This window comes from Arachis hypogaea, chromosome 7 (assembly GCF_003086295.3).
Source record: "Arachis hypogaea cultivar Tifrunner chromosome 7, arahy.Tifrunner.gnm2.J5K5, whole genome shotgun sequence".
NCBI lineage: Eukaryota > Viridiplantae > Streptophyta > Magnoliopsida > Fabales > Fabaceae > Arachis > Arachis hypogaea.
In genome coordinates, this window is record NC_092042.1 from 5,643,935 (window position 1) to 5,668,431 (window position 24,497).

The 24,497-nt window shown below is 34.3% G+C and overlaps 4 protein-coding genes across 24 annotated transcripts; 1 reads left to right on the top strand and 3 right to left on the bottom strand.

Moving 5' to 3' along the window:
• The first annotated feature begins 1,174 nt into the window (after positions 1-1,174).
• Positions 1,175-4,116, top strand: LOC112702185 (very-long-chain enoyl-CoA reductase). Of its 5 annotated transcripts, none has more exons than XM_072199938.1 (5): positions 1,175-1,594; positions 1,761-1,851; positions 2,051-2,090; positions 2,636-3,387; positions 3,686-4,116. In XM_072199938.1, the coding sequence occupies exons 2-5, from the start codon at positions 1,783-1,785 to the stop codon at positions 3,752-3,754; spliced, it is 930 nt and encodes a 309-aa protein (XP_072056039.1). In that variant the 5' UTR covers positions 1,175-1,594; positions 1,761-1,782; the 3' UTR covers positions 3,755-4,116. The 5 variants fall into 5 exon arrangements, with proteins under 5 accessions (XP_072056039.1, XP_025608905.1, XP_025608907.1 ...); XM_025753120.3 differs by having other exon boundaries at positions 1,188-1,399; positions 1,749-1,851; XM_025753122.3 differs by having other exon boundaries at positions 1,203-1,399.
• A 1,127-nt stretch (positions 4,117-5,243) lies between these two features.
• LOC112702187 (T-complex protein 1 subunit eta) lies at positions 5,244-10,352 on the bottom strand. The gene is made up of 14 exons (XM_025753125.3): positions 10,189-10,352; positions 9,835-10,095; positions 9,438-9,563; positions 9,144-9,347; positions 8,879-9,048; positions 8,632-8,767; positions 8,338-8,454; positions 8,130-8,249; positions 7,945-8,043; positions 7,769-7,858; positions 6,493-6,580; positions 6,228-6,316; positions 6,079-6,153; positions 5,244-5,641 (listed from the first exon to the last, which is right to left on the bottom strand). The coding sequence occupies exons 1-14, from the start codon at positions 10,201-10,203 to the stop codon at positions 5,540-5,542; spliced, it is 1,692 nt and encodes a 563-aa protein (XP_025608910.1). The 5' UTR covers positions 10,204-10,352; the 3' UTR covers positions 5,244-5,539.
• Positions 10,353-11,162: 810 nt separating this feature from the next.
• LOC112702186 (3-hydroxy-3-methylglutaryl coenzyme A reductase 1) lies at positions 11,163-15,450 on the bottom strand. The gene is made up of 4 exons (XM_025753124.3): positions 14,255-15,450; positions 13,213-13,394; positions 12,021-12,367; positions 11,163-11,923 (listed from the first exon to the last, which is right to left on the bottom strand). Exons 1-4 carry the CDS (start codon positions 15,187-15,189, stop codon positions 11,681-11,683), a joined length of 1,707 nt encoding a protein of 568 aa, XP_025608909.1. The 5' UTR covers positions 15,190-15,450; the 3' UTR covers positions 11,163-11,680.
• Positions 15,451-18,345: 2,895 nt separating this feature from the next.
• On the bottom strand, positions 18,346-23,260 carry LOC112702188 (pentatricopeptide repeat-containing protein At1g77405). 17 transcript variants are annotated; one of them, XM_072199946.1, is made up of 5 exons: positions 22,973-23,236; positions 22,354-22,520; positions 21,971-22,175; positions 20,994-21,054; positions 18,346-19,800 (listed from the first exon to the last, which is right to left on the bottom strand). In XM_072199946.1, exon 5 carries the CDS (start codon positions 19,784-19,786, stop codon positions 18,446-18,448), a length of 1,341 nt encoding a protein of 446 aa, XP_072056047.1. In that variant the 5' UTR covers positions 19,787-19,800; positions 20,994-21,054; positions 21,971-22,175; positions 22,354-22,520; positions 22,973-23,236; the 3' UTR covers positions 18,346-18,445. The 17 variants fall into 17 exon arrangements, with proteins under 17 accessions (XP_072056047.1, XP_072056051.1, XP_072056045.1 ...); XM_072199950.1 differs by having other exon boundaries at positions 22,354-22,439; positions 22,973-23,225; XM_072199944.1 differs by having other exon boundaries at positions 21,971-22,216; positions 22,973-23,203.
• Between the last annotated feature and the right edge of the window lie 1,237 nt (positions 23,261-24,497).

Sequence of the window (24,497 nt, forward strand, 5' to 3'; positions counted from 1 at the left end):
TCTACAAAGAAGACGAAGAGCATAAAGGAGAAGTTAGTCAGAATTTTGGAAATTCTTGTGTTAAATATTGGAGCATATTAACAATATCTTTATATCTTTTTCTTTGTGTGTCCGTCTCTCAATTTAGAGAGCATGTTAATTGTTAAAGACACTTATTCCAGACATAATTTTGTATTTTCGTGTGGATTTTCTTATTGTCTTGTGCTAAGTTGCTAACAAAACAAATGCCCATCCAAAAGACAATAAACATAATAGCATATGTTTACCATTTATTTGCTAAGATAGATTTTTAAAACAAAATATACATATAAATACATGCATTTAAATACAAATATTTATTACAGTTTTATCTTTATAAAAATTTTAAAGTTCCATTATGTTACATTGTAATTCACATACACCCAAGCCAAGAATTCTAAAGGAATCATGGATACTATAAAATATCACTCCATAAATATTAAATAATTCGCACTCCATTTTTAATTTTTCTTGGTCAAGGTACTTTGCATCCTCAACCAAAAATTTCAGCCTAACAACACTACACATGGGCCTAGGTCCATTACATATGCATGGCCCCTAATTTGAATTACCCCTCAAGATAATCCTTTATCCATCACACTTTAGATTAGTAATGCAGATTTGAGGATTGTACCAAAAAAAAAAAAAAAAAAGAAAAGAAGAAGAAGAAGAAGAAAAAATTGAGGACTTTATTTTAAGACCAAATACATAAAATTTGTAGTAAATTTTGTTTAATATTTTGTTCACTCAAAAAATGATAACAATGTAATATAAACATGACACAAGTCGTTTATGTATTCTATTTTTGTATTAAAAAAAATAATCACTAACCACAATATCAAAATATTTGTTAAATATATCTTATTGTTAAATTTTAAATTCGAAATTCTAAATTTTTTTAAAATAATATTAAAAAGGTAATTTATTTTATAATAAAAAAAATAATATTAACTAATTAAAAATTAATCTGTTAATTATTCTATTTTTAAATGTTCAGATATTATATTTCATCATTTCTTACTAAATTGGTAACATCTACCAAAAAAACCATAAATAAATAAAAAAATTGAAATTGGTAAGGGTAGGGTAAGGTATGGTATGGTATAATGTAGTTGATCAGCTGAAAGAGGTAGTTCTCCTACCCCAACTGTATTCAATTAATATATAACATGCATTCAACCGTAATTTCTAACATCTCCACTCCATCACCACACCAATTAACAACTTTCATTTATTCTTCTTCCTTTCACCTTAAAATTACTTATTATTATTATCATTATAAAAATTCCAATTTTTCAAACCCCATTTTCCTCACTCTTTTTTTGTGTGTGTAACTAGCTAACACACAAAACACACACACTCTCTCTCTTCCCAAATCCAGGTAACACTCTCTTCTCGCCATTGATTTTGCATGCTTCTCTTCTTCGTCAATTTTCACTGAGGAAACTCTTCTTAAGTATCTTAAATTTATTTCCTTTTTTTATTTTTTGGGCACATAACACTGCTAAACTCTGTTAGTTAGTTGCGTTCTTTGGAATCATCGAATTCTTCCTTCGTTGAAGTTCGAATCTTTTTGGTAGTTCCTGCAACCCCATTTTACTTTTTCTCAAAAAAAGCTACGAATTTTTTCCATTTCCTGCTTCAAAATTGTATGATTCGAAATTTGGAACTTCCGTGTGATATCGGTTTTTTGGATCTTAAATATAATCCTTCGATTTTGTTGCTGATAGTGTTTATTGAAGTCGGTTTGTCTCAGTTTCAAGGATGAAGGTCACTTTGGTTTCTCGGAGCGGAAGAGAGATTGTGAAAGGTGGCATTGAGCTCAATGATTCTGTATGTCTCTATTCTCTTCTTCTTCTTATTTTTTTTAATTATTATTATTATTTTTAGTTCACTGGTAGTTTTGATTTATGATTTTGATATCCCTAATTTTTCACAAACCAAAGTTCCCAATTTTGTGCATCTTTGTTAATTGAGAGCTTTGTCTTCAGAGTTATAATTTATGGTTTATTTCATTGTTTCTTTGACACAGGCTACTGTAGCAGATCTTCAACGTGAAATTCACAAACGAAGTGAGTGAGTTTGTGCTTTTCTTCACTATGTTTTGTGTATAATTTTTATTTTAGAGATAATATAATATCACGGTTATTTATCTGGGCTAGATTCATGAAAATGTCTGATAGATATTACTAGATATACTGTAAGCTTCTCCATTATGGCCTTATTGGTTTATGCAAAAATTTCTGTGCTTACTATTTAGTGTTTAATAAGGTATTCATTTGTTGAAATTCCTTTGATCTTTTAATTTGTAAATAAAGCATGAATTAATCTTTTTTCACACTGTAAAATGAACTTGAAGTTTTAGTACCACTTATTAGATTCACAAGTCTTTCTTCAGTAGTTTCTTACATGAATCTAGTCTTTTGCTATATTGTTGAACTTGAAACTTTTGGAAACCTTCGGCTAATGAAATTCAACCTAAATCTTGTTGAGTAGGTGAACTAGAAGAATTGTTTTTCATAATATTAATTCACTACACTTGAAATGATAAAATGCTTATATAGGCAGCATTGAGTTATATTGATCATTAACATGATTGTAAATTTCACTTTAACAGCTAAGAAGTATCCTGAAAGGCAGCGCTTGACACTTCCGGTCCCAGCAGGATCAAGGGAAAGGCCCATTGTCCTTAATTCCAAGAAGAATCTAAAAGAATATACTGATGGAAATTCAGGAGTCTTAACTGTAGTATTCAAGGACTTAGGCCCTCAAGTTTCTTACCGCACACTCTTTTTCTTTGAGTACCTGGGACCTTTGCTTCTCTATCCAGTCTTCTATTATTTCCCTGTCTACCAATTTTTCGGGTACAAAGGTGAACGTGTCATCCACCCTGTGCAGACATATGCCTTGTACTATTGGTGTTTCCACTATGCCAAACGTATTTTTGAGACATTTTTCGTCCATCGCTTCAGCCATGCTACTTCTCCTCTTTCCAATGTGTTCCGCAACTGCGCATATTACTGGACATTTGGGTCTTACATTGCTTACTATGTGAACCATCCAAATTATACCCCAGTAAGCGACCTCCAAATGAAGATTGGGTTTGGGTTTGGCATAGTGATGCAAATTTCAAATTTCTATTGCCACATTATACTTAGGAGTCTTCGCAAACCTGAGGGGGACGGTGGATACCAAATCCCTCGCGGATTTCTCTTCAATATTGTTACCTGTGCAAATTATACCACAGAAATCTATCAGTGGTTGGGTTTCAACATTGCAACACAAACTGTTGCAGGTTATATTTTTCTTCTTGTTGCTACTTTGATCATGTCCAACTGGGCTTTTGCAAAGCACAGGCGTTTGAGGAAGGTATGTTTCGTTTCCCTCTCTAGTTTGCAGTTATTTAACTATATTTAAGTAAATAAAAAACAATTATAAGTTTGCTAACTGTCAGATTTTAGAGTTTTGAAAGATTCGATTCCAATATGATGTTAAACATGTTGATTGAAATCTGCTACTTATAAGAGTCTTATCTGTTCTTGGCTATCTGAATTTAGTTCTTTTGTTGCTATTGTTTGTGGTGGATCAAATGTGATATAAACGATTAGCTTATGTTAACCTTTTAGAAAATTTTAATTGATGAATGTTTCATTGTTGGTGTTTGCAGTTATTCGATGGAAAGGAAGGCCGACCCAAGTATCCTCGTCGATGGATAATATTGCCGCCATTCCTGTAGACAAGTTACCACTTGCTGGTAGGATTCAGAGACTTAAAATTGTAGTATGATGAAGTTTTTAGTGAATCCTTGAGAAATTGTCTTTCAATTCTTAGAATGTTTTAGACTATAAATTTTATTCCCAAAAAACATTGATGTTAGTATGTTGCAGAAAAATCTGCAATATCATTTTAAGATTATACTACTGGGAATAACCGTTCCTTTAGAATATGCATCTTGTGTTGATCAATTTGATGTTTGTGTTTTGTTTTGGGGCGGTTTGTTACTTTTAATCTTTACTTGGTCCAATGTTATTATGTTGGAGACTCACATACAAAATTGTTAATTGAGAACTGTTAGATGATTTGATATGTTTGGCTAAATTGTTATCTAATAATTTTCAACTAGCAACTTTATATGAAAATAATTACATGTGAATTTTCACCTGTTATTTTATTATTCATCAGTTTGGAAAATGATCGGCTAATATTCCACGTCTTACAACCCCACAATATGGAGGCTTAAAATCTACCATACCATGTAGTGTTGTTGCTTATTTTTGTGCTTTTTATTTGTTGCTTGAAAAAGTTCTCCAGCTTACCAGCTATTCATTAAAGGCATTTTATTAAGGAGTGTCATACTTTTTATTATTTAAATGAATTTTTACTCTTCATTTATTATGTATTATATTAAAAATTCAGATTTAAAAAGGTAATTTGCTAATTAAGTTAATTTTTTTAGTAAAATTATATAAAACATGTACGTTTAAAATTTATTCATTTATTTGTTACTTCTAATCACATATCATTTTCTAAGATGCGATACATTTTTTTTTATTTTCTGAAGTGCATTAACATTTGTTCCACATCTCCTTATTTTATACTATAATTCATCAAAATATTGAGTTTTTACTTGTTATTGCTCTTGTCCGAACCTTTGACCAGGTTTATGTGCAATTAGAGTTTTAAACATATTGCTGGTTAACTAGGATAATATAAAGCCACTAACCTTTACATAAATTCCATTAACCTTTTGAAAGTGCAGATACGGATACACAGTGCTACTTGGATTTTTGTATCTACACTAGTTATGTTGTAAGGGTTTCTCAAAATCATATTTAACAGAATCCAAAAGTCCAAGTATAATGCCTTAATCTTGTGGGATATGGCAGATATTTTATCATATGTTAGTAACCTTTAGCCATGGATTTTATGCGACTAATAGCTTGTTTTCCAGTCATTATCGAGGATTAAAAACATTTTGATTCTCATATATAGATGGAAATGATCCAATACACATGAAATTCGTTCTTATTTATGTTCTCGAATATATTTATCACGTCTTCAACTTTTCTTCTAACTTAAAGCTTTGATAAGGAACAATAAACTTCCAATACCTATTCTTACTAATTTGTGGCTGCCACAAGCCTACAACCCACTTTTAAACATTATAAAAAAAATTATAAAATAAAATAAACAAAAAACTGTAAAAAAAAAAAAAAACGCACTAGTTCACAAGGGAAGAACAATAAGATGCAAAATTAACTACCATCCCAATCCTCCAGCGTATAAAATGAGTAAATGTCGTAACGACAAAATTCTTGAAAATTGTTACCATCAAATCCCACTCTGATGATGATCCCATATACCGCATTACAATTTCATATCATCATTTGTAGATCCAAAAAATAAGGCATGCTTCTAGCAGTATCAACTAGCAGATATAAATATGCACTGGCCTTCCATGTATTAGACAAACATACAAATTAACTAAGATAAAAGCCAACCCATTATACCACATTTCTCATCATCTTCGCATTCCTCGTCCACGGCCACGGCCGCGGAAGGCACCTCCACGACCTCTACCGCCCATAGCACTTGCGGCAGCATCTCCTTGTGCACTCTCAGACTACACATGTTGAGCAGACGAGACATTCAAAACCAAACACATACATTTCTCCTACTGATATACCGTGAAATTATAAATATATTCACTTTACTATTTTTTACATTGCTCGAATCATGAACATGAAATGGACTATGAAGTGATTTTAATTGCAATCAAATGAACTAGTGATGAATTGATAATAGCTATCAAAGGAATTGACTGGCAGTGACACTATAATTATTATAATGGTAAGTTAGGTATATCAAAAATCCAAGTCCAAGGCAGTATGCAAATTACTAGCTGCTTAAAGAGCATGTGTTTCGAGCTTTTTGAAACTAATGGTGGAGAGGAAATAAGTCGATAGGAGAATAGTGTCATCAATGGTTCTATCGAAATATAGTACATGAAATAATTAAAAAGATGGAGAAATATAATTGTAGAACTAGTCAGAAATTCACCTTGGGGTTTTTAACTGTTTCATCCACACTTAGTATTAAGCATGCGGCTTCTGTAGCAGCATTTATAGCATTAATCTGCAAAATTGTTGATTAGATTACACAACACTGACATCAAACATTAAAATAAGAGTACAAAGTCAGGCAGATACCTTGACAATTGCAGGCTCCCAGACAAAGTTAGTAAATGAGTTAGCAATTCCACCAGTGCTTATATCCACTCCATATGGTGCTCCCTCACCTGTAACAATCAGGAAACGATAACATTAGCCAAGATTGTTTATTATGCAAATGATCTTAATTATCCATGAGTATCAAACAAGCAAAATTTTAGCACAACACAAGCATCATGCATAAAAGAAATTGTGTTTTAAGACATTGCAGAAAAGCATGCATATTGGAGGAATGGCAACCAACCAGATGGAAGTGCATGTTTCTGTCTTAGTTTGTTCAGCACATCAGTCGCATCAAACCCAGCATTGTCACATAATTGTCTGGGTATAACCTGAAAATTACACCATAACTCTAAGCATCAAAATTTAAAAAAAATATAATATAAAATAAGAAGGGAAAACCAGGGGCAGGGGGAGGGGAAAAACGAAAACCTTCATGTCTCACTTCTTACACTACATAATCTAGCATGCCTATTACAATATGTATTTATTGACGCAACTTCAAGATAAGGTCATTCTAACGTGAATTCAACTGCCAGACTACTTGAATTGATAATGCTTTCTTCCCAGCTTCCAATATTTAGTACAGAAATTAAAGTCTCAGATGCAATGAGTACTTCTAAAAGACTTGGAATAAAGAATAATACTAAGATAGAAAAAGTTAGGATAGTCACAACATTTAAAAAAATGCAAAAGAGGATCCTTTTGTTCACACCCCAAATATGATATTGTTGTTGTTCTTTTTTCGAAAAAAAAAAAACTAAGAGTCTAATTTCAGTAGAAAATAGAATTCTGAATTGTAATAAACTATTGTTATCATTCTAATGAATGATAATCAAATTTTAGTAAACAATTTCTACTTAGTCTATTTAGTACTTAGTCTATTTATAAAGTAGAACATTTTTATCAGTCTCTTTTTTTTATTTAATGAATAATGATATCTTCTTTATATTGCTATTTTCGATTATTCCAATAATAAAATTTCGAAACATTAAAAAAAAAGTAAGTGGACCTAACCCATTGAATCAGAACTATATCTACTATTCTGATATTCAAATTCGATATAGATGAAATTTATCTTTTTTTTTTAGACTTCTTTTTGATTTGTACTTCGTAAGAATTAGTCGATATTTACGATTAAATCCTCCCGTTCCTCAAGATTCTATAGGAATATTTTTATATTCCCTTTCTACAGCTTATTCCAAGCTCCAAAAGCAAGGCATAATCTTCAGCGAAAATACTAATTCATTTTGAACATGACAATGCTGGAACTTAAAAATTATTACAGACAACTTTTCGTACCACTGAAGTTTGACTGAAAAAAAATATACATAATAAAGAAAAGTAGTATTCATTGATTTGCATCGTTTTACAACTTAAGACATTAAACAAAGAAGCTTTTGTTGGAAAGTTATCAAAGCACCCATTACTCAGCATTGAATGACTTATAATAGAATAATAACATAACACATAATACACCACAACCATAGCCATCATACTCAAATTCCAGAGACACTTACCTCTAGAGCTTTTGCATATGAGTTAATGAAAAGCTGAGACTTTCCTGCTATTGTTCGTGCATGTTGCCTCAGGTATCGACTTATCTCCATCTGTCGACATGAACCACATATTTACATCCACATCAATCAATTCATAATTCATCAAGATATCAAACTTATAAATTTTGGACACGTACATCTATAGCACCTCCACCAGCAACTACAGTTGAGTTTTTCAAAGCCCTCCGAACAATCATGATTGCATCATGCAAACTTCGCTCTGCTTCCTCTATGAACTGTAAGAGAATCAATTATAAATCCAAGAAATGATAGATCTATATAGAAGGACATATAGACAGGCACTGCACAACCACTAACCCACCTGATCAGCTCCTCCACGAAGAACTATGGTGGCTGTTTGTCCAGATGGACATCCATTGAATATGTTGAACCTTTCATTTCCAACCTGCTTCTCCTCAAAAACCTCACAAGTTCCAAGTACCTTCATGCAAACAAATCACAAGAATTTCAGCAAATAATATAATACAAAACACACAAACCATGATCAATCCCAAAAAATAATGCACAACCTCATCAATGATGTTATTGACAGATGTTTGTACAGTTCCACCAGTTGCAGCAGCAACCCTTTTTAAATCTTCTTCTGCTACACGACCAGCACAGAAAATGTCTCGATCTGCAAAATACTGTTAAAATAGGACAAATAATAAATGTCTCTGGAAGTTGTTACGAAAGCAAGTAAAAAAGAAGCATGCAACATAAGTTGCAATTTGGAAAGGTTTAATGATTTCTGTGTGCCTGAAAGGACAAAGAATATGGAATAAAGTATGATAAGATTTGACCAAGATTGGAGAATTAAAAACCTGTGTAGCAAGATCACCAATAGCCAATCGTGAAAGAACTACTTTTGCACCACTGTTGACACATTTATCCAATTTGTCATAAATAATATTCCATTCGGCGTCAACAATTGATTGATATTGTGATGGATCAGATAATCTGTAAAGAAAACGAGAAATAGAGGGAAATCCATTTAAGCAATTAATCTTTCAATAGAATCTCAGCAGTATCAATAAATAAAAGACCAGATAAAATTTCAAATATGGCCACCTGATTTCAGCATTTTCTTTCTCCGATTTTAGCTCCAATTCAACGTTTAGCAGTAGTATCTTTGGATTGAGAAACTTCTTTGGCTGTTGCTCAAACCCAGCATATGAAAATGTCTTTTTGAAGGCAACACCATTTACTAGAAATGAGTCCCGCATGTTACCACCGGGAACCTGTAAATTAAACACCAAATCGATTTCCAAAGCACAACCTCAGAACAACACCATATCTGCCAACACAATGGTGCAAAAACAATCAATGCACATACCTTCTTGATTCCAATCATGTTCAATCTATCATCATTTCCAATTGCAATAACAGCATCCACAACCATCGATGCAAAGAATTCTTTCTCTCCACCAATAAGTTTCGAAGAGAGCGTGGTAGAAGCACACTTTGCAAGCAAGCTTTTCTTCTCTTCCAAACTTTTACCCTCTATGCTAACCGCCAGCTCTTTAATCTTCTCAATCGCCTACACCAACAATCAATCAGAAATGAGAATCTCACACAAGGCCACAAATCAAGACACAATCTCAACTACAGAAGAACCAAATTTCAATACCAATGTGCATGCAGTCCTATAGCTCCTAATCAAATTCTGAGAGTGAACACCGTCTTCAATGAAGGGCTTGGCCTCCTTCAAAAACTCAGCAGCAAGCAAAACCACAGTGGTGGTTCCATCACCAACCTGCAAATTAACAATAATGGTGGCCATTCAGTTATAACTGTTACTAAACTAGCAAGCTAGTTAGTTTCCTCCTTCCATCATCATTTCTAAATTAGTTAGTTTACTAATATTCTAGCATTTCTAAACCCGAAATGGAAAGAACCATTCAATCATTCTCCAATCTCCAATTACATTAACAATGACACACATCAGAAGCAAAAACAATTAAAAAAATGCAGGTCCAGAAGATGGATCTGAGCCGAGGTGAGTGAGTGAGTTGAGAGTGATGTACCTCGGAGTCCTGTGACTTGGCGATGTCGACGAGGATCTTGGCGGCAGGGTGGACGATGTCAAGAAGCTTCATGATGGTGGCGCCGTCGTTAGAGATGGTGACGGATCCCTTGTCGTCGTGAATGAGCTTGTCCATGCCGCGTGGGCCGAGGGTGGACCTGACGACGTCGGCGACGGCGGTGCAGGCGTTGATGTTGCTGACTAGCTGAGCCTTCCCCTGAGACGTGTCTGTACCTTCCTTCAGCAGTATGATCTGCGGTTGCTGCAAAAACAGAGAGAGAGAACACACCACACATTTTCTTCAATCTAACTGCACTTTCACAGAGAAACATAAACAGGGAGAGAGAAAACATACCAGCATAGCTGCCATGGTTGCGAGAGAGAGAGAGAGAGAGCTAGGGTTTAAGTTGGAAGTTAAACGAGAGCAGGAGGGTGAAGTTTCTGGTTGGTTCGTTCTGTTGCACAGGGAAAGTGAGTGTGAGTAAGTCACTAGTGACGCTGAGTCCGATTCAGTCACCTTTTGGGCCTTTCACCCTCACAGCCCGTTTATATATTTTTTTCCACCCCACAAGGATTAGTATTCACCTTGCTTTCAGAACCAAAAAAAAAAACATATATATATTCACCTTGTTTTGTTAATCACCAGTCTAAATAAACATGCAGTATAGAGCATAGACCACAGAGTCCCCAAAAGGAGAAAGATATAGACATATAGTATACAGAATATAAAGGAAACAAATGAAAAAAAATACTTACTTTGGTTTCTAAAGTTACACTCCAGTCACAATTTAGTCTTTGAAGTTTCAGATTAATAAGACATGCTCCCTTACAACATATTATATTATATAAAAATTTTCAATCAAATCAATAGATGCAAAGTTAACATTCACGGCAAAAACCCAAACTAAAGCCAAACTCTTTTCTATGGGTAATAACTAATTTCTTACGGGTTAGACTCTATAAGCTCTTGGGGTGTATATTTAGTTAGAAGATAAAAAGAGAAGCAAATTTTACTTAAATAAATTTCACAAAAATTATATGAATCTATAATACTCGAGAGGAATAGCAACAACCACACTTGAATCCATATCTGTCCACTATATGCTCATAATAAAAAAGATAACAAATGGTGCAAAACAATATATAGGATCAGCCTAGTTCAACACTATTGACAAGCTAATTGGCGTAAGTTTTCTGCAATTCAGTGTTCCGCTGTTGTGAATCAGTTCTAATTATAAAGATAGGGGGTGCTCGGTATGATTAAGTGATAATTCTTATGCTTGAAAACAGCAGAGCAATGTGCCTATGAACTAACTTCAACAAAACAAATAAATAAGAATATCTCTGTAATATCCAGTGTGGCTAAAAACTGAAAGACATAGGAAAGGAGTTGTTCAATTCAATGAATAAAAGATACTTCAGAAGCCAATGCAACAAGACAAACCCCTATCCTTTCTGGTCCCCCAACTAAATAGAAATTAATGTATCAATGGACGTTGGTACATACACTAATCATATTATCATAAAAAAGAATTATAATACAACACATCAAATGTCTCGGTTAAAGAAAATATCAACACCCATCCAATGATTCTGCAGGGTTAGGTTGTCAAAGCTTGTATTGTGAGCAGAGGATGATCCAAAAGGAACCCCAAAACAGGTGGTGAAGGATCGACAGAAACCAATCTAAAGCCAAAAGTTGATGCCAGCAATCTTACTCATGTTTTCAATTTTCCTCTGCAATTCAGAAAATTCCCCCCCAACTCAAAAAGACCCTTTTTTGTGCTTTTTTTTTTTAATTCCAAAACTTCACAACAAACAGTGACCTCAACCACATCATCTGGTCTTCAAGAGGTGCAATTAGACACATCTCTGCTTGATCTGTTGTATTTCATATGGCTCCTGACTAGTTGTCCAGCCGCAATAGCAGACATCAGAGACAGCTCTCCTGCTAGAACAGCGCCAGCGACAATTTTGGCCAAGAGTCTTGAGTTAGATCCCGGTGATTCCTTGCTCGGGCCCTTTACACCGAGCAAGTTCAAGCATGCAGACTGAGATGCAAGTTGAGTCCCACCCCCAACTGTTCCCACCTGAGAAGACAAGCAGTCACACAAAGATTTAGCTATTAAAATTGAAGGGAATAACAATAATGAAGTTACTGGATTAAGATGCAAAATTTTAAATCACCTCAATGGAAGGCATAGTCACTGAGATGTGAAGGTCCCTCCCTTCGTTGACGGCTTCCATCATGGTGATGCAATGGGAACTCTCAACATTCTGAGCTGGATCTTGACCAGTGGCTAGGAAAATGGCAGAGACAATGTTACTAGCATGGGCATTATATCCTCCAAGAGCTCCGGCAACAGCAGAACCAGCAAGGTTTTTCAGCATGTTGAGCTCAACCAAGGCAGCAACATTGGTCTTCAGTACCTTTGTCACCACTTCTTCTTTGATAATTGCTTCACAAACAATTGATTTGCCACGACCCTCAATCCAATTTACAGCAGCGGGTTTCTTGTCCGAACAGTAATTTCCTGAAGACCAAGTCAGCAGTTATTTAACCATCACATTGTAGATCTAATATTCCCGTTAAAATAATTTCAAGCATACTGTGATTATAGACATCAAAATCAAATACCGGACAGAGAGATTAATAGAGTATGACAGAAAGGATACCACCAATTAAACTGGAAAACTAATAAAATGAGTGGATTAACATGGTAAAAGAAATAATCAGATAAAATACTAGATCATAAGGAATCCAAGCAAATGAAACATAACTGTTGATGATAATTCTGATTGTGATGTCATGATTCCTTTTTTCTATTTTTAAGTTTTTAAATTAAAATTTTGATTCAGTGTTCATAGTTTTAAGAATGTATGGATACGCAAATTAAATATGAACATTCTAACAAATAAGATTAAATTGAATGCATACTATTTTCACACACACACACACACAGAAATTATGTGCATGACATTTCTTTTTATCAAAAACCAATTAATAATAAAGGTTTAGGAATATTGGTCTGATTTTAACAAGCAAATGGAACAAACAAATCAAAACTCAAATAACTAACCAACTTGACAATGTCCACACAATAACCTCTACAATCACACCATCGCAAGGCACAATTCTCCAATTCAAACAGATAAATGATAACAACATAATATAATATATATATTTAAAAAGCAAAAATTTCACAGATGATATAATGAAATTGGACCACTTCCATAATTGAATGGGGACGAAAAACCAAACAATGTGATCGCATATGAAAAAAAAAATGAATTATGTCAATTGAATGCTATCCATCACATCAGGCATACCAAATAACATCACAATTAATTTAAGTTGTGAAAAGGAATGTAAAATTACCAGAGATGCCAATGACATCCATGTCAGGGAAATCGTTTTGAAGAAAATCAAGAACATTCTGCACTCCTTTGGAAACCATGTTCATCCCCATGGCATCACCAGTGCTGCAAGTGAATCTCAAATAAACGTTCTTCCCTGCCATAGCACACTGAACACCCTGAAGCCTTGCAAATCTACTGGACCTGAAACCACGCATAAAAAAAATTATCAGATCCAAATTTCAACACAAATAGAAATATCCTAGAAACGAATCCACAATCTAGCCCTCCGTCTCTTCACTTTAAATAAGGGATCAACATCAAACTCAGGAACACCAAAAATACAAATAAAAACAAAAGAGAAAAAAGGAGGGGGATATTTATAACAATAATCTCTCCACCAACAGTCTTTCACAGAAGAGGGGGCGCAAAATCAAAGGCCAAAGGCCAAGGCATTAAATTGAGAGGAACCTCTAAGAAGAAACAAAAACCATTAGACTAGGGTCTAAAACTAAAAGTGCTCTACACCTTAACACCCTCAAATTTCCTCTTTTACCATTTTTGGAAACAAATCATGCAACTTTCAAGTGAATGATGTAACTACAGCTATAATTCTCACCTAACAAACACCACCCAACCCCAAAAAGAAAAGACACACACTTGTCTTATGAGACTCTAGTCCATGCAAGAACAATCCATCACCATCAAAACAACAAGATTTTCCCACACACAGAAGTACAGAACCATCAACCACCACCATTACAAAAAGAGGCCACATAACGCCCATCTCATACAACTTCTGACCCAACAAAAATAAAACAACTTAATTATTATGGCATAAATAAAAAAGTTTACTCCTGGTGCACCAAACTTAAATCCTTCAAACAAATATTTTACCCTTTTTTTTAAAAGCATCAATTTATATGCATGCATGCACAGACATTCATTCAATCATATACTGCCAAAGTCATTCAAATGAATCCACAAAGGATTAGATGACATTTGCCGGCAAATCAATTAAAATATAAAGGATAAATTAAAATAAAATAAACAAGAACACCAACCTGTTGAAAACAACGGAAAGTGTATCAAAATTAAGTGGGTCCTCCAAGAAGAACTTCAATTCCGCCGCCCTCTTCGCAGTGCCGAACCTCACCACCGGAGCCCTCGACATCCCATCCCTCAACACAACACTGCTGGCCCCACCGCAGGCGCTGATTGCCTTGCATCCCCGATTTGTGCTCGCAACGAGGCACCCCTCCGTCGTCGCCATCGGCACAACATACTGCACACCGTCCAGAAGCAACGGCCCCGCCACACCTACCGGAATCTGAACGTACCCCACCGGCATCTCACAACACTGCCCCAAAATCGAATCGTAATCGAACCCTTCCAATGGCAGACCCTTCAAGGATCTCCCGGTAACGCGTTGCAGCGCGTCGCGGCGAATCGCTGCAGCGCGAAAACAGTCACCGATACGCGACTCAAGCGAGTACGACGGTGTCCTGCCGTCGACGACCGAGCAGACAATCTCCTCATCGTCGGCGGAAGAAATCGACGGAATTAGGGTTTCAGGCTGCTGTGGCTGCGGCGGAGGAGTAGGGAGGATCTGAGTGGCGCGGCGGTGTTGCTCAAGTTTTTGTTGTTCGTTTTCTTCTTCTTCTTCCCATGCGTCGTTGGAGTTGCGGGCGATGAAGGATTGGACGAAATCGATGCCGAAGAAGCCGAGGAGGTAGATGAAGGAGGCGATGAGGGAGACGATGGCGGAGATCTCGGAGAAGGTAAGGAGGTGGAGAGGGGTGGAGGTGCGGATCTTGTCGCGCCAACGGTGGAGGAGGTAGTAAGCGACGGAGAAGAAGAGGGTGAAGAAGATGGCGTTGGTGAGGTAGAGAGGGAGTGGGAGGGCGTCGGAGGCCTTGGGAGGTGTAGTGGTGGTGGTGGTTGTTGGTCTCTTGGCCGCTGCGGTCGCGTTGGGGGGAGGGCGGCGGCGGAGGTCCATTGTGAAGGGAGGGGGGTGGGAATGAGAAATGAGGAATGAGAAGAATAAAAAAGGGAATGCGAAGAGAGAGAAAGAGAGAGAGAGAGAGAGAGAGAAGCGTGGATGCCAGCGAAGGTGGTGAATGGGGAATGCTGAGCTGCCACCGGGGACCCTTCAGCTGCCTTGCTGTTTCATTTGCTCTTTCTTCTCTTCCCCACTACATGCATACCTCCTCCAATTTTCAAACCCTTCTTTTTCAAATCAAATTATTCATTTACAATCTCCTCAATATTTAAAAGCATATAATAAAATATGTCGATCAATTAATAGACCAAAAGAATAAAAGTAAATCCTCTTAATTTTTTTTAATTATTTGATAAATTATTATTCAATATTTTTTTTATAATTTTACTTAAATAATTTAAAGTAAAAGATTGTACTTTATTAAATAATTAAAAAAATAAAAAAATTTCATTTTTTAAAAAAATTAAATTAATAATTAAATAATAACTAAAAATAATAAATTCTGATAATTTTTAATATTTTTTTTACATATTTCACTAAACAAATGATATAAAAATATATAAAGTAATCAATTATTTTTTATAATTATTTTGTATTTAAGTTAATAGTCAATACTAAGTCATTTCGATTTTTTTCTAGATCATTGACTTTCTAATATTATTTATAAAAAAAATTCACAAATGTAAATAACTATTTTTTTCATTATATTTACTTTATCTTTGAGATAATGTTAGTATTTTTTTTTTTTGATAAAAATGGTTGTCTATTAACATTTTTGTATGCATGATGGACAATTTCGCAATTTAAAAAAATGTGATTAGTCACCTAATATTTCTATATTTGTCTCATTAAAAGTCAAGAAAAAATAATATTTTTTAGTAAAATTTGTTTTTTTTCTTAAAAACTAATTATTTAATGTAGAAAAGGGTCAAAGGAATGGGAAACTATTGGTTATATACTTATATATTAGTTGAAAAATTGTAAAATAGTTTTTTTTCTTCGAAAAAGTTTTGTTCTTTTATTTTATCTATTCATTTGTGTTATACATGAAATGTTGAGGGCCATTGGACATGTGACATGTCTATTCCCTTCTTTCCTTTGCGTACATTTGTCTGCTTATAAGTCATAAGAAGAAACAATTTGGATTGGTCGAGTAGTCAGTCTCACTCGTCTGCTTAAATAAGTGTTGGGAATTTGAATTTTGCCTTGTGCATGCAGCAATTCATTGGCCAGCAACAGACCCTTAAATAAAATTTAGATTCGCAACAAATTACTTCTTAATATGTCAGGTTGGGAAATACCGTAGAAAACAAAAAAAAAATTATAAGAAGAAAAAAGTATCCACCCTTTAATATTTAAATCCAGAGATCATTATAGTGTTTTTGTTTAGAGATCAATTTTAAAAAAATTATAGTGTTTCTGTTTAGAGATCAATTTTAAAAAAATAATAATATAATTTAAAATTTATAAATTAAATCAATGTATAATGTGAATCTTTTTCCTTTTTGACAATAGAATGTAGGTAAAAGTTAATAGTTGTATGAATATCATTCCTGTAATTTTTTAAAAATCTTATTGAAAAAAAAAAACATTTTAGAAAATAGTGAGAGTAGTTTTAAAGAGACTTCTACTATGTTTAAAATGTCCTTGTCAGTTTGCTTTGTTATTCTTCCAAGTTCCAATACGATTTTGATTTTGCTTAATCAATAAAAAAAGTCATCTTCACAAAAAAGTGAAAAACATACCCAACAAGGCATGCTAGAAGTTTCCAATTTCAAACTTACTTTGCATTTTAATTAATTATATATCATATCGTATCTTATCTAGTTATATCTTTTCAAATGGGAGTCAAATAATATTTGTTGTTTTTACAATTATTGAAAAGGTATAGAATAGATAAAGGGATCGCTTTAATATTCTTTTAGTATAAGCATTAGTTATCTTTTAAGGAAATTTTTTTCCCTTTAGGCTTAGTGTTAACTATTGAGGTTTATAATTATAATGATCAAAAGAAAAATTAGGAATATTTACCATGATCTAAAGCAATTAAACAAAGTTCTATATTAAAACCATAATATTTGAATATTTATAAGAACCTAAAAATATAACGTTGAGACTTAAACATTAGCACTCGTTGAAAAAACTTAACACATAAGCAAACTAATATCAGTTGATTAATGATCAAGAATTAAAATTTTGAAGTTTCAAAAAATTTAAAATGAAACACATTTACATTTAGATACAGAAAATGATTTGATGTGTTTTACACTTAATAGAAAAAATATTATGCCAACAATAACATGACCAATTATTATATGTTATTCATTTATTTTTTCATTAAAAAAAAATTTGATCCTTAAAATAGTTTGGCCAATTCATATGCAATTTAAGAATTCAGTTTCATTGGTACAACATTTTGTATGCTTCTTCTTAAAAGAGTAAATGGCTTTCCACATAGAAACAAAATAGAATAACTTTAAATTCATTAACACGTTCTCATAATTCCATCAATTACTACAAATGACAACTATGCAAGTTCAATCAATCTACATGGGGTCACTCCATATATGCATTCATGTCTTTTTGCATTTGCATTGTACCTTTCCACCATAATAAAACCCTAAAACCAATTGCTTTTTTTCTTTCTTTATTATCCTGAAACAAAACCAATTTCCTTTAAGGAATGATCCAAAAAATACAACAAATCATAGGGCACTGACAGCATGACTTGCCAGGGAATAAGCCAAATTGTTGGGCCTCTCTGAATTCATGAAAAGCTAGTTATCAAATGCACACAACTTTGAAATCCTCGCAATTGGAAAAAAATCATGGTTTATGTGAATTAATTCCTAGTGATTGTCTCTAATTTATTGTTTTTAGTTAGCGTGATGAGATTAGAGGAAATTAGGGAAAGAATTGGTTAAGTTAGAGAGAAATAAAAGAGAGATCATTCCTGAATTCTAAAGATGAAAAGATATCGATTACCTTTTTTTTTCTTTTAATTACATTCTTACTCTCCTAATTGGGTCTTGAGTTTGCTACTTTACTTTTACTCATTAGTCATTACATTTAGCTAGGGAATTATATCATTATTTCCTCATAAATGTTTCATAAACAATTGAGCCAAATAAATATCCCAACTTATAACAACTATTTAAAGTTTAAACTGTTGTTAACTATGAAATAAATTTTCAATGATAGCACACAAAAAAGACCAAGAAACCTTGGTATAAATAATGTAATTACAAACTATTCAAATGTCCTCTATCTCAGGATACCCCTTGCGACCCATAATGGGTTTGAATTTCATTGTTTGCCTGTATCTATTCCTAATACCTTCTTTTATTTTCTTATGAACTTCATCCTCTAACAAGCTACTCTCACCTGCTTTGCAAACTGCATCACAAACCAATGCATATGTATACTCTCTAGGTATTAACCCTCCATCAACCATCTCAATAAGAAGATTCCAAGCATCAAGAACCTTGCCAACTTCACAAAGGGCATGAATGATAGGTGTGTATGAACTCGAACCGGGTACTCCATGATTCGACCTCTGCATATCCCTTAACATCTCAATAGCTCTATCAATCTCATTCACTGCACTGAAGTATCTTATTAAAGAATTATAAGTAACTCTATTAGGGACACATCCTTTCTTCTTCATGTCCTCAAACAACTCCAATGCTCTAGCAATGCGATAGGTCTTGCAGCAACCATCTATTAAGGCATTGTAAGTCACAACATCAGGAACAAATCCCTTGAAGAGCATGAGCCGGAAAAGGTGATTCGCTTCCCACAACCTCCTCCTTGTGGCCTTCTTGCACCCGGTTTGTGTAGCATGCCTACAATAAGAGCTTATCAAAATGGTATAAGTAAATGTATCCGGTGGGCACCGGAACCCTGGCAACTCCATCTGCTCAAGAAAGAACCTAGCCTTCCTGAAATTCCCAACCCTACAAAGCGCATTGATTAATGTATTGTAAGCATAAATGTCCGGTCTGCAGTGAAGCTGCCTCATCCTATAAAATGCAAACAATGCTTCATTAGCCAGCCCTACTTCTCCTAGGACTTTTATCAAACACGTAACGGTCTCTGTGGTCACAAGCTTGGAACTCTCTTTTCCAGACATCTCTTTCAAGAAATCCCAAAGAGCAGTGAATCTATCTGCTCTGGCCAACACAATTGCCATCTCGCGACACGTGACCTCAGTGTGGTGGAACCCAAAGCGAGTCTCAACCCATCGGAAGAACTGGAGGGCTTTGTGAAGACCAAGGTTGACCCTGCCGGGGTCCCTGTGTGCAGCAGGGCCAAGCACAAGGAGTTTGTGGTGGAACTTTCGTTGTTCTTCATTGAGGTTGCGCTGTCGGAGAGGAGTGCGGTGTCGGAAACTGGTTTGGCAGCCAATCGAGCGAGGGGCCCTAAAGAAGCATGAGGGGATGAACCGAATCACTTGTGAAACAGCATCTTCTGTCCACGAGGGAGAGGGGGAAGGAGGTCGATGAGCATGTAAGGGAAGGTCTTTGATTATAGCGACGAGTGTTTGCTTAACGAGGTGTATGTGAGAATGCCACAGAGGCTTTGCTACCATCATCCAAGAACTCTAGTCTTCAATAAGAGACATGCAAAAGAATACACAATGCATCTTAAATCCAAGAAAAATACTACCTAAACAAGGTTAACTATTCAAATCAGAAATTCAAACTATGGACGATAAGAGCAGAGATTTTATTACAACTGACTTCAAGTCTTAGGGACTTGATTCTTGAAATAGGTGGAAGCAGTTAGTAAGCCTACAAAGCATATTAAAAGCCACGTAGAACAGAACTATATTTTAGGAGTATGTAAACTATCAATTTATATACCAAAGGTTTTATTTATAGTTATACTCAATCCAACAAAGAAATATTAAAATAACTAGCTTGCAAATATATAGTGCTGTGTAAATGGAAATTCTTCTGGAAAATCAGTAAATGGAAATATATAGTGCAGTGTAAACTATCAATTTATATACCAAAGGTTTTATCAATTCGGTTTTGGACCGAAAACCAACCGAACTGACCAATTCGGTTGCTACAAGATATCAACCAATCGGTTGTGTTGTTTCCACCAAACCGAACCAAAAGCGATTTGGTTCGGTCGATTTTATCGGTTTTTAAATCTTAATTGATAGGAAATCATATACATTCTCAAATCCAAATGTTCGATAAACAAGAATAATGAGTACCACACATCCAAAATTCAAGATACAAATGTCTTATAAACAACATCTATACACTAAAAAATTTAAGTAACTAAATAAAATCCTGTCACAAAAATGAACACCAAGAAATTCTGCATATTAGTAGCAGAATAGCTAGTTTTGCCAAATTAGACACATTCAACTATCGAGCTTCAAGATTTTTCATCAAGCTATTGAAACATATAAGCTTCAAGAATAAAAAAATTGAAACAAGAAGTCAACAACTAAGATAAAAAACCAAAGCAACAACATACACCTCAATTCACTTCAACAACAATATCAAGCTAAGAAAGCGTTCTTTCACATCATTCATTTGTAGCAGCAATAACAATAAGAATTATATTTATAGCACCAATAATAACTACACTTTTAAGTATAATAAAACTTACATGGTTAATACAAATTGACTACCTAACTGAAGATAAAATTATAGAGCCAATTAGCCAAATACACAATTAACTTTCATACACCAATACGCTAACAGACTTTGAATATTTAAAAAACAGCAAAGTTCATATCGACTAAATTGAAGAGATTGAAAGAGAGAAGAAATCATTACATTAAATTGAAGAAATCTTCCCAAACGCTCCGACAAAAGAGACCTTCTTATCAGTGTAGAACTATATTCATACATAACTATAGTCAGGGCTTAATTAAGAGAAAAAAGAATCAGAGAAAAAATAAGAGAGCAACAGAGATTCAGAGAAGGTTATTTTCAAAATAGAAAAAGTAAATAAATAAAATACTAATCTCCGAGGAAGACAGTAGCAGGAGAGGAAGCTCCGTCATGGACTGCTCGGGGACGGAGTGAGGAGTGAGGAGAGTGAGAGCCGCTGGTAAGAATGGAGAGGGAGTGAGACGGTGGGAGTGAATCAGATTCAATGGGAGAAGAGAGTGAGAGGACAGGGGGAGGGTGGGATGGAATGGGAGATTGGAAGCTCTGATTCAGAGGGTTTTTTTCGCATATTTCTTGTCAAGAACTAGTCCGCGGCAAATCTAAAACTTACTGTTTGATACTGGGCAATAAATTACTGTATAAACCAAGGTTCCAAGAACCGGACCGGTCATCAAACCGCTCTGATTACTGGTTCACTAGTTTACTGGTCTAACTGGTCCAACCGTAGTTCAATCGGAAAAACCGTTTTAGAATAAAATAATAAATAAATTATAAATAAACATCCTAAAATATAGAAGAAGCTTATGAGTGACTATCGTTGGAAGTTTAGAACTAGGAGGATTGGGATTAACAACATCATTCGACACAGGAGGTAGACAAATTGTTATCCATAGATGTATTATTATCAAGAATTGCTCCATGATTAATATTATCATCCATAACTGAAATCAATAAATCATCAAAACAATCACAATCTAATCTAACTATAAACTAATCTATCTATCTGAGCATAATTAAGTCACAAAATTGCACAACACAGCAACAGCATATTAGTATTACTCTCCCAGCAGCTAAAAGCCTAAAAGTAAATAGAAGTCATTCCTCTGCTCATCAAACACACACTACAAAGCTAACCTCACCTATTACCATCTACTTCTCATTCCTTTGATTCCTTCCCTTAGCTTCTTAATTCACAATCATGGCCGTCTTCACATTTGAGGATGCAATCACCTCCCCCGTGCCCCCCTGCCAAACTTTACAATGCTATGAAGGATGTGGATTCTATCACCCCTAAGATTATTGATGACATCAAGAGTGTTGAAATCGTTGAGGGAAACGGTGGTCCTGGAACCATCAAGAAACTCACCATTGTCGAGGGTCAGTAACTATTCAATTCAGTAAACATACTATATATGAGATAATCATAGTTGTGAATTGTGATAATAATGATATATATGCAGATGGAGAAAGCAAGTTTATATTGCACAAAGTGGAGGCAATAGATGAGGCTAACTATGCATACAACTACAGCGTTGTTGGTAGAAGGACCCAATGGAGAATCCATTGGGAAGCTGAGTGTGAAGTTCCACTCCAAAGGAGATGCGAAGCCTGACAAGGAAGACATGAAGAAGGGTAAGGCCAAGGGTGAAGCTCTCTTCAAGGCTATTGAGGGTTACGACTTGGCCAATCCTGCTCAATATTAGAACACTTTGTTCAATGTTGCAGTTGTTTTTTCTGGGCATGTTTGTGTGCAAGTGTTTCAAGTAATTGGTTTTTTTCTATATAATCTAAAACACAAAACACAAAACACACAACCCTGAGCTAAATAATTAAATAATCATCTACAAATTCAACAAAAACACAAAGCAGCAGCAGCAGCAGCAGAGCAAAGCCAGAACCCAAAAATCAAATAATCATTCACGATTTCAACAAAAACACAAAGCAACAGCACAGCAGAGCCGCAAAACACACAACAACACACCAGAACCCAGAACCCACAGTAGAACACCAAAGTCAGAGCAAATCAATGATTTCAAGAAAACACAAAACCCTATAATCATTCAATGATTTGTTGATTTCAGAACAGAGATTCAAAGAATAAAACGAAAATCGAAGAACAAGTGCACACCAAAGCCACTGACCTTCGAGACAATGGCGACGAGACGATGGCGACAGGACGACCGCGAGCAGGACGAATCCAATGGAGGATGGGCGCCGAGCGAGGAAGAAGACATCGAACAGGGGATTTGACTTGGATAACGCCGACAGTACAAAGAGAGACTCCTCGGACAGCCACGGGGGGCGGCAATGGGTCACTCCGTTCGGCGGCGATGGAGGCTAGCTAGGGTTTTCCCTTTGTGTTTTCTTTGAATGAAAGTAACAAAAAAGAGGAGAGAGACCAGCAAGCAGCAACGCGTTATTCTTTTCCCCTCGAAACGACGTCACATTAGGCAAACCGGCCGGTTCAGCAGTTTTTCTCCGATTCTATTATGAGCGGTTTTTAGTGATGAACCAAACCGTTTACAGTGTCGGTTCCCGATCGGACCGGTTTAACCGACCAATCCAATTCAATTTTAAAATCATGATATAAACAAAATAAAATTCGAATTTCAATATTTATTTAAATAGACTAAGGTTTAATTTGAGTAAATAATTTAATTAATTTAAAAAAAAAAATTTAAATAGATGGTTATATTATGTTTGAATTTTTAATTTTAAAAGTATTTTATTTTAAAAAAAATTATTTTTTTCATAAACACTTAAATAATTTATTAAAAAGCTATATTTTAATTTTAAAAATCGTACTAGATATTAATAATATTTTTTTCATAAGTTAAAAATAAAAAAATTACTTATAAATTTATTCAAACAAATGCTAATAAAATAACCATTAAATTAACCTAACTTGATTGCACTGTTTGAAGGCTAATGATTACAGAAGAGACAAGTCAAAGTTGGAATATGTGTTATTTCTGTTCGATTTGGTTCAATTTTTTACGAATCTATCATAAATCGAACCGAATCGATTGATTTAATAAAAAAATTCTAAAATAATATAATTTTTTCAGTTTTAAAGTCGGTTGTTATAAAATTCGATTTGATTTTACAATAAAGACTAAACGGATTTGGATCCTCTCAAATTTGAATTTCGAGAATAAATATGAAAAAGAAACTATTTAAGTGTAGAGGATACAAATCCAAAATAAACCTTATACATGAATTAGGAATTAGAGTTTAAAATTTAAAATAAAAAATAAATAAGAATAATAATTTTTTTAATAATTAAATTCGTACTGTTTTATTTTATTGATATATTTCACTTTACATCATTTATTCTACTGACCAAATAAATAATATAGTATAATTGAACAAAATGAATAAATAAAAGACCTTGCAATTTACATTAAAACACCGCAATATTAGTCACACTTAATTAATATAAATTTGTTAAAAATTGGGAATAACAAAGTAATGAGTACAGAAAGGAAAAAAAAAAAAGTCTAAAAAGTTAATTATAATATAAGCCAATTTAAATTAATCTCTTTTTATTTTTAATTTTAACATTTTAAACATTAAGATAGTGGGAGGTTATAAAATAACTAACCTATTTTTCAACTGGCTCCACTTGACTATACTCCTAGTTAGTTAAACTGGAAAAAATTATGA

Bases quoted from the DNA above. Each gene is read 5' to 3' on its own strand.
- LOC112702185 (XM_072199938.1), top strand. From the start codon at position 1,783: ATGAAGGTCACTTTGGTTTCTCGGAGCGGAAGAGAGATTGTGAAAGGT. The intron at 1,852-2,050 runs GTATGTCTCTAT...TCTTTGACACAG, and splicing joins GCATTGAGCTCAATGATTCT to GCTACTGTAGCAGATCTTCA. The intron at 3,388-3,685 runs GTATGTTTCGTT...TGGTGTTTGCAG, and splicing joins AGCACAGGCGTTTGAGGAAG to TTATTCGATGGAAAGGAAGG.
- LOC112702187 (XM_025753125.3), bottom strand. The intron at 9,049-9,143 runs GTATGTGCATTG...TTTAATTTACAG, and splicing joins ACATGATTGGAATCAAGAAG to GTTCCCGGTGGTAACATGCG. The intron at 6,581-7,768 runs GTAAGTGTCTCT...TGTAATTTTCAG, and splicing joins CATATGCAAAAGCTCTAGAG to GTTATACCCAGACAATTATG.
- LOC112702186 (XM_025753124.3), bottom strand. From the start codon at position 15,189: ATGGACCTCCGCCGCCGCCCTCCCCCCAACGCGACCGCAGCGGCCAAG. The intron at 13,395-14,254 runs GTTGGTGTTCTT...GCGTGGTTTCAG, and splicing joins CTTTCCGTTGTTTTCAACAG to GTCCAGTAGATTTGCAAGGC. The intron at 12,368-13,212 runs GTAATTTTACAT...CTTGGTCTTCAG, and splicing joins GGATGTCATTGGCATCTCTG to GAAATTACTGTTCGGACAAG.
- LOC112702188 (XM_025753126.3), bottom strand. From the start codon at position 23,065: ATGTCTTCTTCCTCGCTCGGCGCCCATCCTCCATTGGATTCGTCCTGC. The intron at 19,796-22,972 runs GTCAGTGGCTTT...ATTGAAGACTAG, and splicing joins TCGTCGCCATTGTCTCGAAG to AGTTCTTGGATGATGGTAGC.